The 13,936-nt window shown below is 36.7% G+C and overlaps 1 protein-coding gene across 10 annotated transcripts in view; it reads left to right on the top strand.

The window, feature by feature from the left end:
* Positions 1 to 13,326, top strand: part of LOC141438036 (neuronal acetylcholine receptor subunit alpha-7-like) — a 160,308-nt gene extending 146,982 nt beyond the window's left edge. For 6 of the 10 annotated variants that reach the window (XM_074101680.1, XM_074101682.1, XM_074101675.1 and 3 more), the window contains 3 exons: positions 1,252 to 1,478; positions 5,543 to 5,746; positions 6,642 to 13,326. In XM_074101680.1, the coding sequence (XP_073957781.1) occupies positions 1,252 to 1,478; positions 5,543 to 5,746; positions 6,642 to 6,726 (516 nt within the window). In that variant the 3' untranslated portion in view covers positions 6,727 to 13,326. The remainder of the gene's footprint in view (positions 1 to 1,251; positions 1,479 to 5,542; positions 5,747 to 6,641) is intronic. The other 4 variants (XM_074101683.1, XM_074101678.1, XM_074101679.1 and 1 more) reach the window with 1 other exon arrangement.
* The last annotated feature ends 610 nt before the right edge of the window (positions 13,327 to 13,936 follow it).

Genomic DNA, 13,936 nt, shown 5'->3' with positions numbered 1-13,936 from the left:
AACGGACTAGTTGGCGTTTATAGTGAGGTCTGTTTGACATTTGTGTAACCCGTATACCTGTATACACTTGACATAAAACATTATAGAATCGTGCTGTTTTCAGGATTTTTTAGAATGTTAAGTTATAGAATGCAGTAGGTTAGGTTAGGTTAGTTTTATATCAACTCTGAAGAAAATACCATTTCAGAAATAAATTACTTTATGGCAAATGAAAATTATGGAAAACGATACATTATGGCATATGAAATTTGGGCAAACGATAGAGATTCTTGTGTAACCATCAAAAATGATCCCATACTGCGTACATTGTGCTCAGGAGAGGGGCTCTGCTAACACTGTGTTTTTATAGATACTATAAAACTAATTTAGGCCATTTTCAGTATTCCTACGGGATAAGGAATACATTCGCTTCAAAATGGTCTTATCTCCATAACCATAATGACTAGAGACTACGAATTTGTCATGCGGGTAATAAGAACAGAATTTTCTTAAATTCCCGAGGGATAAGGCGTAAATGTTAATCTAATTGAATAGCTGTAGCTGTTATAGAGACTTACCTAAGTAGCTGTTACAAGGATCATAGAGGTGTAGTAAGATTTTTTTTGAAAATTCTGAAGAAATCCGAGTTGAACAAAACCAGCCAAGAGTATGTCGGACCACGCTCAGTGTAGGGTTCCGTAGTTCCCGACCATCACAATAGGCGGACTTAATATACCACTTTTTTAGTTAGATAGGTACTAACTATTATATAGTTTAATTTACAAAAACATAAAAACTCCTCAACTGATTAAGTTGAAAACAATTTTTCTGGAAAGTTTTTATTAAGCTTAACTTCCGTGATTTTTTTCATATTTTTTAGACGTGCGGTTCAAAAGTTAGAGGGGGGGGGGACAAATTTTTTGAACTTTCGGAGTGAATATCCCCGAAAATATTCATTTTATAAAAAAATAGTTATCAAAACCCTATTCATTTTCGACTACCTATCCAACGATACCCCACAACATAGGGTGGAAGGGAAAAAAATCATGCTCACTTTACGAGTACCTATGTGAGGTTAGGTACCCTAACAAACAGACAGACGGACGGACGGACAGACAAGGCGAAACTATAAGGGTTCCTAGTTAACTACGGAACCCTAAAAAACATTAGGTAAACGTATTATTTAGGTACGGTGAGTTTTGTCTATAAAGACACAACTCATTTTCATACTTTATGCGTTTTTAACTTGTTCAAACCCAAATTTGTCCACAGATAAAATCCGTGCTGCTTCAATGGCTGCCCTGGATTCTGCGAATGTCGCGGCCGGGGAAGAAGATCACGCGGAAGACGATCCTGATGTCCAACCGGATGAGGGAGCTCGAGCTGAAGGAGAGGTCTTCCAAGAGTCTGCTGGCTAACGTGCTGGATATCGACGACGATTTCAGGCACGGCCCCCCGCCGCCTAACAGTACGGCGTCGACGGGGAACCTAGGGCCGGGGTGAGTGCAATATGAAGAATTTAATTTTACGAAGTCTTAAACTGCTTGGAGTTACGTGAGGACATCTAAAAATTTCATGCAGGTTTCTACAAAATATGATAAAAATATATACAGTCTTTGATCTATGTCACAAAGAAGCTTAAAACTATCTTGTAATGAGGTGCAGTCTAAATATTTTCTAATTTTATCATCATCATCACCATCGTCAGTCGTCCTTTGCTGGACTAAACCTTCTTTAAAGAACGCCACCATGACCGATCCTACGAATTCATCATATTCGTGCGATGGTAACCAGGTCACCAGCCCACTTCACATTTTTTTTAAACTAGTTGTTGCTTCAAACATCGTCTGCAAAGAATTTATTTATCGTGGTCCGCGGGAACTATACAATTTTTTACCCGACTGCAAGGAGAGGTATATTTTTTAGAATGCCCTTTTCAGAGTCATGAACAAATTTCTAAATCCATTCAGACGTTATTGCAGATCGGGTAACAATCATCTTCACAAACTTTCTCATTTATAATATTCAGTAAGATTACTCCTAGTTACGAAAATGTCACGATAAATACAATAAAGTAACCTGATACTCAAACTCAATCAACTCACAACACTACAGTAAAGCAGGGCATTGTAACTTACTGATGTAGAATTATCGCTTTACTGTTTAATTTCACCAAGCATCCGTACATTTCCTTAAAGCCTGATTTACACCCGATCCATTTAAGATTAAATCACTTGCGTAAATAAGCATGAAACACCGTGGAAATTCGCATTCTATTTAAAACTCAACCTCATCAGCGAGCCATTTTGCTAAGCACACAAATTAACATACTGGTTGCTATAAAGGGGAATGGGGGGCATCCATCTTGCTAGCGAGGAGCGGGCTGAACAAGTGGTTGAATCGAATAAGAGTTCTCGTAAATTTATCATTGACTAGCTTTATCCCGCGAATTTGACACTAAAGAACAGAAACTTAATTAGTTCTCTACTTCTTCGGAATTTCTAAAAATATCTTCTTAGTCATCATCATCACTATCAGCCGCTGCATTCAATGCTGTACAAAGGCCTCCCCCTAAGAACGCCACAATGAACGACAACTCGCCACTCGCCACTTACTTACATCCGTTGCCCGCAACTCTTGCGATGTCATCAGTCCATTTAGTGCGAGGCCTGCCAACGCTTCGTCTTTCAATTCGTGGTCGCCTCTCGAGTACGTTTCTCCTCCAATGTTATCTGTTCGTCGAATAATGTGGCAAAATATTATTGAATGAATGAATGAATGAAACGTTTATTGCTTGAATGTGAGTCATTACAGTGGTGTTACAATATTTTAAAAGTCCATCACAGTCTACACTTAAATGAAAAAAAAAACGAATGCTACCTATGTAATGTCAATTTGTAGTTTTAGGATTTAGAAACTTGCAGTTCTCGCTTTCAGTCGCACGTTTTGCCGCGTTACCTGGCAAGCCTCCCCGAGGGAGTGCCGCAACTTAAATCACCAGGAACGACTCAACTTTAAGCTCAGTTTGTTAAGCTTTCGAGTTACCGACGTGACGGACGCGGACTTTTTGCTTTTAATTTACGGAACCGCTTTTAAATAATGAGGATCCTTATCTTCTGGTTCTCAAACTTTTGCGTACCTGAACGGCGCGCGATTTAGGTCAGATTTTTATAATAAAATTTGCGTTCCGATGGGACTGGATCAAAGTTTGGCGGAAAAATATGACGCCGGAACGTGTTTTAAGAGCCGTAGCTGGTTGGCAATTTCCATCACTATTTTTCTGCTTTTATTAAGTATCAAGGTAAAGTAAACCTTATTTTTGATTTGTGTTGTTACTGCTATAGGTACTTTATGAATTATCAGCAGAGATCGAAATTTTCGTTTAAAATTTTGAAGTTAATGTATTTGTTACGATGAAAACGAATCAAAAACACTAACCGATAATATTATCACTTACTATGACATTATAATACACAGACGGCACAATGTAGCACAAACACACATGACATTATTACACTAAATAAAAAAAATATATAAAAAAAGCTATAAAACGGTTGTCTGTCGTCAACAGTATTTTTTTATCTTATAATATAGGCCCCCTCTCGAAATGAAACGGCGGTCTGTAGTTCCCTAGCAGGTCTACAACGGATTGGGTACTTTACAAACCACAGAATCGCTTTGCAGTTTCATGCAGGTTGGTAGCGGCCTGCAGCCGCCATGAATCAGGCTTTAACCAAACCAGGTCATCCATTCATCTCGTTGGTTGGTGTACGTTACGCTGAGCTTTCCAATCCGCGGTCTCCATTCGAGAACTTTTCGGCCCGAACAGCCATCTGTTCCCCGTGCTATATGGCCGGCCCATTGCCACTTCAACGAGCTACTTCGCTTGGCTATGTCAGTGACTCTCGTTCTTCTACGTATCTCCTCATTTCTGATTCGATCCCGTAGAAAAACTCTGAGCATAGCCCTCTCCGTAGCTCGCTGTGCAATTCTAATCCTATTTACCAGGTGAAGTGAAGCATCATAATATATACCTATAAAGATGATTGACTAAATGAAAGCTATTATGATTATGCGCCAGTGCAAGATTAAACTAGGCTATTAAGAGGAACGCACCAGCGTGTTAATAGACAGTTAAGCTGCACTAAAGGACATAAGTAAATTTAATCGCGATAACACACTCAGTACACTGTTACGTATACTGAGTAAATAATATAGAGGTAATTGCAAAATTGCTGGAAGAAAACAATGCCATTTTTATTTAACGTTCATTAGATATGAACTTAATAAATGAACTATACATGAACAATTACTTTGCTCACCCGCGACCTAAATATAGCAAGCAGATATTTTTTTATTGCTAGTCTAAGTCTGACAAACCAAATATTACTTGGCTTTAAGCTTTAAGTATTAGATATTTCCAGCGAAAATATTTTTAAATTAGGATTTATTACAAAAACTTTATCCCGAATTGGCAAATGTACCCAGTCCACAGACCCAGTATATTGTCTTACGTAAATTGGTATACGTAAAGCACTGCGTCGTCTCCATCCCGTTTAATCTCTACTTTACATAGCTGCTAATACATTTAGGTAAATATTTAATGTAAATTGTAATTACCCTGGAGATTAATTCTAAACCCCTTTCTCATTAAATTGTATCCAGCGAAATCTACGCAGCTCCTGTTTAGAGTAATTACGAGATGTGTAAAAGATACTTTTGTAACGAGATTCTTTCTGTTTCTTACTCGATTTTTCAAGGCGTGTAGAATTTTAAACAACATTGCGTTTACAAGCTAAATACGTTAATTACTACTGTTGGTATTATTTAAGCGCCTACTCTTTGGCACTGTAATGTTATTATCATTATCATATTCGCCAGGAAATTGCTTGACACAGATTTTTCGCAAGGATTTCCATGACAGTCGGTTTTGTAGTACCAGCAGTTGGCTTCTATTTCACCAGCTAGTTTGTGTACCTTACGGGATATCAATCTAGACTCGTCTTTCCAGCATACAGTTCCACTCTAATATTTTACTTTTTCAAACGTAGGGCGTGCAATTTATCTTCTTCATGTATGTTATAAATTGTGGAGATGTTTGTTACCTACTCAATCATGCAATTACGTCTGAACTGATTTAGATGAAAGTTGGTATAGAAATGGTTTAATTCCCGAGGGAAGACATAAGATAGTTTTTATCCAGGGAAATTGCATTTTTTGTTTACATGAAACTGACCGTGAATGACCCCTACCTCATCTGATGTAAAGTGCAGATGAGGTCTAATGTTTATCTCACTGGTTCAGTAACTCAATCTAGCCTTGAGGAGTTCTAGGTTGTATTTAGCTGGAAATACAGACGATGGGAGAAAATTCCATTCCTTAGCAGTTCACATTATGAAAGATGAAGCAAACCACTTTGTGCGGTGAAGGGTGAAGACGCTCCCGCGGGAAAGCGATAAACGAAATCTTCATAGACAACGGGCAACAGCTTGTTTACAAAATTAGTAGGATATTAATAGGTATAATAATGTCACCCTACTTCAAAAATTAGTCACCTCTCAAGGTCCCCCAGGTGTTCAATATTCCGGACGGACTTCCGGCGATCCTTCGTGCGACCCTCGACCATGGAAGACGTGGGCATGGGTCACCATCGGGAGCTGCATCTCATCCTGAGGGAGCTCCAGTTCATCACCGCCAGGATGAAGAAAGCTGATGAAGAAGCGGAGGTGATCAGCGACTGGAAGTTCGCAGCCATGGTTGTGGACAGGTTAGTACCTGGTATACGAGGGAATGATGAGGTCTTTTCCCTTTTTTAAGCTGCTCTAAGGTTAGATTTAGGCTTTCTTATTTACCTTTTGAGTTAATATACTTCTTTGTAATTAGTGTAACAAAGGAGAAGGGACATTTTGAAATTAGTGAAACCCTTGTCAACAGATTATATAAATGGTTTTCGACTCAATGCTTAAGTAGAATCACGGAGTCTTGTTCCTAAGTTTGCGATCTAGAATAAATGATATTCTAAATATGATGAGCTGAAAGAAAGATAGATTTAGGAGCAATACGACTAAAACTAGCACTAAAACTAAGTTACTTGGTGACACGACCGGACACCAAAAAGGGCCTCCACACAGCATAGCATAGCCGAGTGTCTAAAACCTGAGATTGGTTATGGTGCTTATAAAATTCACTGTTTAGTGGCATTTTGTTTAGTGTAGATTTATCACAGAACAACTATTTATATTTCTAATCTTAGAGAGGGGCTCTTGTTTGTTGGATTTGAGTTCGACAAAATATCTGGTGTTCTAGCGACTGAACATTTATTGAGGCTGTTGTTTACCCCATTTGAACTGAAGAACCGAAATCTGACAGCAAAACAGAGTCTTGATACATTGGTTTTCATTAAAGCTGAGTTTCATTGGTCGATAGGCCCCGCATGTGGGATACGGGAGATTTTCTTAATGCATACCACAGGGCCTATATTCGGGTTTCACTAGTCGCTATTCCACCTGCGGAGTCACCGCGCGCTGGATGTCGACCGATATTAGAGACTTCTGAGTATTACTAGTCGTTATACTGTCTGCGGGGAGACCCCGCACGCCGCATATCGACCGAGTTATCGATTAATGAAGCAGCCTGACTGACGTGTTGTCTGTTTGTCCTAGGTTCTGTCTGTTCGTGTTCAGCCTGTTCACGATCATAGCGACGGTAGCCGTTCTTCTGTCAGCGCCCCACATCATCGTGCAGTGAGGCGGGCCCGCCTCGCACCCCAAGAGAGAACTATACTTAACTTATAGACTTAGGTTTTGGTCACGACTTTCTTGCTGGAAGTTACATGCACTTGTTGCGTTAACGTCGATAAACTTGAGGGATACATTTTAAACATCCTTTAGGTAGCTCGAAGTGGTTAAGTTTAACGTGACCTTACGTGGCTGTACTCCAGATACAGTATGACTTTCGTTTGTCTCCAGTAAAGAACCACTGATAGAGGAAAGATTTACTGTATTTGTTAGAATTTAGTAACGAGCGATAAATATGGAAATGTCGATGTCTTACTTGCATTGAAAGGCATGGCAGCATTTTGTATTGCTCGTCTTCGACATTCAGCTAAAAGTCATGACCGGGCATACACTACGTAGGTACTGGGCAAGTGAGACAATCTTACGTTAGAGTCGGCCTATCCCACTCTAACGTGTGATCGTATCTTGCTGGTATAGCCCTGTACGTAGTTGTAAAGTCACCTAATTATAAAACTGTATAATATTGTATCTAAATACGTGGTTCAAGCGCACACGGCCCTTTAACTAAGTCGAGAGACGGTAAATATAAATACATACGTTACGTAGTAAGTCCAACATAATTATAAAACGATTGTGATGTTGACTAGGATGTTATACAGATAAACGTTGACAATTATAATTTGTTAAAAGTGTAATAATATTACTAATTAAATATTAAAGAGGTTTTAATGGATTGTTTCAAAAGGTACGCTCGTCAAGTTTGGCTCCGTGTGGTGTGGGTTTGTTTCGGAAACTTTAATATGCAATTTACGAATATATACCTGATATAAAAGAATTTTACTAACGAATAATTATTTAATACAGTTTTAATACATGCACAATCGATATATATTTTGTATTGGCGTTTAAAATAGTTGTTAATTTGATCGGGAGGAGGAACGGTGGAGCGTCCGAGTAGCAGGCGAGGGCGCCAGAGGGTCGTATCCTTTAAGTAAATGAGGGATCACAGACGATGACATTACCCTAGGGTAGTAAATAACGTGTACATAGTATAAAGGAACAAATATTGGTAGAGTTGACTATAATACGTCGTTAAGGTTACGTTCTAAGGTAATGTATCCGCGAGCACTGGCGGGCTAACTAGAGCGTGTTTGCGGGACCTCGGTTGATTTGGAGTTTTTTACGTTTAATTTTCGGTGGAGCTCCAGGAATTGTTTAAAGTCGTGGAATTGATACAAAATAAACAATTAACACGAAGGAACCAAAGTAACGGTAGCTAGATAAAATTATAGTAAAATGATCGATTAAACTTAATGAACGTTAAATAATCAGTAACATCTCAGTTGTATAAATGGGCATAATCGCAATATTAAGACACTTTAGATAAAGCCGAATAGTATTCATATTTGTTACGAGTCACGCAGATAGTGTCCTGATATAGTATGACATTAGGTAACTAGGAACATTCTCTAGGTTAATTTGTTCTAGCCCCCCGTATGCGCCGTAGCGTAACGACGCGACGATATCAGCGGATATCCTGTGCAACGTTTATCAATAATGTACATAGAACTATTATCGACGTGTGTATTTGTACATAAAAGTTAGAAAATGCGGAAAAAATAGTTTTTTCTTCTTTTCGGGACAGCGGATACGGTATTGCAGTAACTCTGTAAGGAAACTAGTCAGCCCAAAACGGATAAGTCGAGTATCATTTGTTTGGGTGTTTTGATATGTTACAATAGACACGGTGGTGAGCTGTCTTCGAGCACGCTCTGTACCCTACAGTGGCCGCAACGCTGCGCCGCGCGCGCCGTGTTGCAATGCGCACTGCAACGGATCGCCGCACAGCCCCCGTAGTAACCTCTTCGCCCTCTAGCATGTATCGTAGCAACTAAACTATATCGTATAATAGTCGTATTATTTAATGAGAATAACACTAATTCACGTCTTTATCTATGTCCGTTCCTCAATTTCGCTCTTATAGATGTCGTAATAGCCTAGTGAATGTCGTGTCCCCTAATTAAAAATTAGGCTACGGTTATAAAGGAAATAATTTAAGGAAGCTCACTAGTTTAGAATAAAAATTTATGCGTCTCGGTGTGTTCTTTCTAATACAATTTTAAATAAGAATAATTGTTTTGTGTTTATCATCGAACAATGTTTGTAAGAGCTCGTCAAGTTCACGGTTCATGGTTTATGTGTGTTTATTAATATTAAATAGTTCATATTTTAGTACATTTTGGTGTACTTAATAAATTTGATTGTTTTAAAACTTGTTATATGGTTATTATCTTCGTGAAGAACGTATATTTTATTCATTCACTTTTAAAAATTCTGTATTGTTTTATATTGATCGCGTGGTGCTCAACTAATATCATGAAAGCAAATTTTAACTTCATAAATTTTATTAAACAGTACCTACTGCGAGTATTTCATGTTTATCTATAAAATATTTAACTTTAACAGTCCAATAGTATTTGTTGATTATTTGAGTTGACCCTATGTGTTTCGAAACTTTGTTTTATTCTATAGATGGCATTTAAATACCGAAATGATTGTATTTACCTACCTATTTCTGTCGAAGTTAATTGTAAGAAAATGAAATTGTAAAATTAATTGATATTTAATTAGATTTGTTAGTGCCAAACATAGGGTTTATAAATTAAGTTGGATGATAGGGGTATAAATAAATGATAAAGTTGAGAATTTTATTGTATAAAAAAACGAACTAGGGTCTTTGTTAACAAGTAATTTAACGTTAATGTGGAGCAGCGTTGGGCCACGACGGATTGTCAGCCAGTTTTAAAAAGATTATTTTGTTTAAAAAAATAATTATGAGGTTGTGAAACGATTTTAAATCCTATGGTCGCGGCCCAATGCTTCATTAAAAGTGGAGTTAATATAAATCACGGGACTTCACTCATAGTCGACCGTCGTCATGCCGATCAATCTAAACACGCGACGATGTAACCAATCAGAAAAGAGTATTTAAATACATGCTTGTTTCTAATTGGCTTAACATATTTAGCGTCAGAATTCATTTCCAACTTAACTGTATTACTGTATAGTATCTCTTACTGCATTTATTTATAAAAATGAAATGTGGAGTGTAGCTAATATGTACTCTTCTACCTCTAATATTCCAAGTGTAACTGAACATTGTCTGACATTTGTCAACGGCACGGCACAAGCCGACCCCGAGTCACGTCCCGTGGCGTGTTCTTAGCTCAAACGTTTTAAACGCGAGTAGAATTCGATCTACAGATAATAAATGCTATAATAAAAAGCCTGCTCTGGACCAGGTTCGAACTAAATATGAATGAACTGATGCACGCAAACTCATCTTCAGACTTTCACAGATTATATTTTTAAGTTTTAATGTTCAGAACTGAACCGAGGAGGCATATTCACGGGAAAAGTTGAGAGCTGTAGGCAAAGTTCCGACGAGATTCACGTTTCCACGTATATTTAATACAAGCGCATGGTAAACCCTCTGGCAGGGAATTTTCTTTACGACTTTCCTTCATAAGAGACAACAAGTCAATATAAAGTAAGTTTTACAGGTCTTTGTATAACTTACGACCTTCTTGAGGCCAAGTACCAAACGGCTAATAACAACATAGCTTCGCATTTTCTCGAAATATTTTCCCGCCTTTTCGTCATGTCAGCCATTTTGCGAGCACGCACCGCGCAAAATGGCGTGTGCCAAATTCGGCATAGTTTATGTCGTTACTTTTTTTTAGAAAGACTGCTGAATAATGTAACACTGCCAGTATCGCATGATAAACGTAGTAAAGCGTTATCTTGCGAATGATTAAAGGTTTTCCTTAGCAAGGTTCAGATCGCGATATATCGACTAGTATACTTACGCAAGCTCGTTTCTCGTTCTATTATTTCTTTGCAAAATCAACTTTGCTAATATGCATTAGATATTCAAATTGAAAGATATTTATTTGAGCTTGCAAATATTGAACGATCTTGTCTGTACTGATACGGCTCACTTGTATAGGTACCAACCGGATTTTATATTTTCGTTTCAATTTAGCACTAATACCTCTGTCCGAATTTCACTCTTACACCAAGGAACCATTTTACACGTTAGCATAATTACTATCTACACTAAAGTATATATAACTTTCCACAATGTTTGAATGGCATACAAAATAAATTTTAATAATGCGACTTTTTTTTCATGAAATTCGTATTTTCTCTCGATGATCAATTATTTTGTTTCATAATAACTGAAACGGAATTTGAAAGAATTTATAATGAATGCTTGCAAAAAAATATTGCAATGTTACCACCATTTTTTCTGTAAACTTTCAGCAAATGAATAAACAGTTATCGAAAATTAAGGTTAAACTAATTAAAAACTAAATTTAATTATTTTGTATACGATTTTTTTTTGTGCATGTTAAATTTGTATGCCACGCAAACATCGACTTCATCACTCTGCACTATAGGGAACTAAATGCTTTAATCTCGAAACAGGTATTTTGGACTCTATGTACATCACACTGTAGTTTTAGTTTTACTTCGCACAATTTGAACCCTTTGGACGTGGCTGAAATAACAACTATTCATTCAAATTAATTTTATTAGTCAAAAAAATAACATCTCATAAAAAGAAGTGACCAAAAGTCAATCTAATCATGATCGTTTGTATCTGTAGTTGGTAAATCATTATTTTCTGAAGTAGCAATTTGTTATGTTTTGACTGTACACTCTACCCTCCCATTTGTTTATGGATATAAAGGCGGGGGCATTACTGGCCATCAGTAAACAGTAAGACGCTATCAGCGAACATTTGACGCTGTATATGCGCGTGATTCACTCTCGTTATCCTTTTACACATCCCTTAACAATCGGGAGGGTAGAGCTTACAGTGATATGCGTGTAGAATTTGGATGTGAAGCTAACAAAAATAGGTATTACCTTTACGTCTTCATTTTTAAAACATCATTTTGTCTTTTATTTATTTGATTGAGAAACAAAAACAATGTACTATTTTAGGTAATAGTTGCACAAAAACAAGAATACCGATGACTGCAAAAATTGAGTAGATGTATTGAAAATTTTACAAGGTCTAATGGATGTTTTGCAGAATGTTATGGTAAAAGGTACCAAAGTTGTAGGTTCGAATTCTTTCAAAAGTAAATTTTTGTTTTTGCTTTAGAAAATTTTAAATGTAATTATTTCGTTTTTTAAATTATTTTTTAACTCTTTGTATTTCATAGCTTCTTGCTTAAAAACGAAATATTGGAATTGTCTGTTTGTTTCGCTATCGGATTCTTGACTGATCGTTTCAGAGGGCCTACTCCGAATTTCGTAAATCGAAGTTCGTGTCGTTTCGTTCCTCTGACGCTTATACTATTTATTACGAGAGTATGATGGACGGTACTATACGAACTTCGATTTTAGAATTTCGGAGTAGCCGGCCCCCTGATTACCCAGTAATGTAGGTATACCGTTAGCCATTTATTAACCGACCTTAAAGGGTCCCCAATTAACTTCTATCCAACACTAGATCTTCTCCAAACATTCTTATCAATGTAGCAAAAGTGTTTTTTTTTCTTGATTTCATTTAGCTTTTGTATGAAACAATTCGTTCATGTAATTATTTTCAGCCACGTGCCATAGGTACCTACTTAATACACTGTATGCATTTAAAGCTATTTAAGGATTTGGTCTAATGAGTTTATTATTTTTATCTCATGTTTATTTTCAAAGCTAACACGAGACAAACACAATTATGTACCTTAAACACAATTAAGGAATGAATTCGACCAAGGAATTTAATATAAACTGACAGTGAATTATTTTCATTAAGTTTTATGGATATTTCATAAAAATTATTGAATCAAAGAGATAACATCCTGTATAAGACACTATCTTTTGAACAGACACTTTTGATCCACCGTTAAGCATTTCTTTATTTCGAATGTACATTTTCTCAAGCTACTGAGTTCATGATAATATCATTGTTTTATTAATTTCTTGATTGTTTGCTATCGCGCTCTTTAAGAATAAAGGGTACAAATTAAAACGATAACATTACACCGGGTGTGTAAAACTTTTAGCTTACTTGCCACTCAATTTCAACTGTTTTCAAGATTTGTCACAAATGTGAAGTGAATTTTAATTTGGTCCTTACAATTTATGTCTTAAATTCAAGCGCTGACGGCACGTTATCAGTTTAATTTTCGATTAACAGGGTTCATAATGCTGTAGACAAATATTTAATATTATATTCGTGTATTAGTTGTTTTCGTAATTTAAGGACAATTTCGACCAACACTTGCTTTCACCGCTTTTTAATTTCACGACTCCACATTGTGTTCTTTGGGATATTTAATCCAGTGGAATAATTAATTAAATTAATAAATACGACTGCAGTAAGTTGAATAAATACAGCCGAGTGTAATGTAAGTGTGTAATAAAAAACCCCTATGGAGGTTTTTATAATAGTGAACAAAATAAATGATACAAAGGTAAATTTGTAAAATAAAAACTCGACGGGTAAAATGTTTATTCGTTAAAATTGACTATCGTAAGTAGCATTCGATTTGTATAAAACTAAAATAAATTAAAGCAATCTGATTTATACTAACTACTTCGTTTCATTTATGGAATATACGTACCTATGTGTATCAGAACGCAAGGCAATGTTTATAACTGGTTGATGACGAAATGGAGTCTATAAATTAAGTAGCAGTATCTATATATGTAAATTAGGGCACATTTCCGACCTAATCACTGATTAGTTTCATTCTTTGCCTTCTGTTCCAATACATACTATATTATCCTTGTGTCCTATAGAATAAGAACATTTTCAAATTGTCCGATTTGATATCTGTGTCGGACTCTCGACACGAGTTGATGAACGGTTAAGGAGCTCACAATGTGCGACACTCTTGCTCTGTATGCAGATAATTTCAATTTTCACCAAAATTCATCCGCTTCTGCCGGTAGATGTAGCTTTTACAGTTATCCATTCCGATATTGGTTCCATTAAATTTCATATATTGCATTTTCCTGTGGGATACTGACATAGTAGATTGATAACCAAGGGTGGAAAGTGACCCATTTCCCCCGAGATATTTCGGGCGATCGAACGAAGTAAGAGCGCCAATAGTTCGAGGGGAAATGGGTAATTTCACCCGAGTAAGACACTCTACTTTTCATTTCGACTGTGAGGAAAGTAAAATAGTACAAAAAAA

Source organism: Choristoneura fumiferana, chromosome 18 (genome assembly GCF_025370935.1).
Source record: "Choristoneura fumiferana chromosome 18, NRCan_CFum_1, whole genome shotgun sequence".
Lineage (NCBI taxonomy): Eukaryota > Metazoa > Arthropoda > Insecta > Lepidoptera > Tortricidae > Choristoneura > Choristoneura fumiferana.
This window is presented reverse-complemented; position numbering and strand designations above follow the sequence as displayed.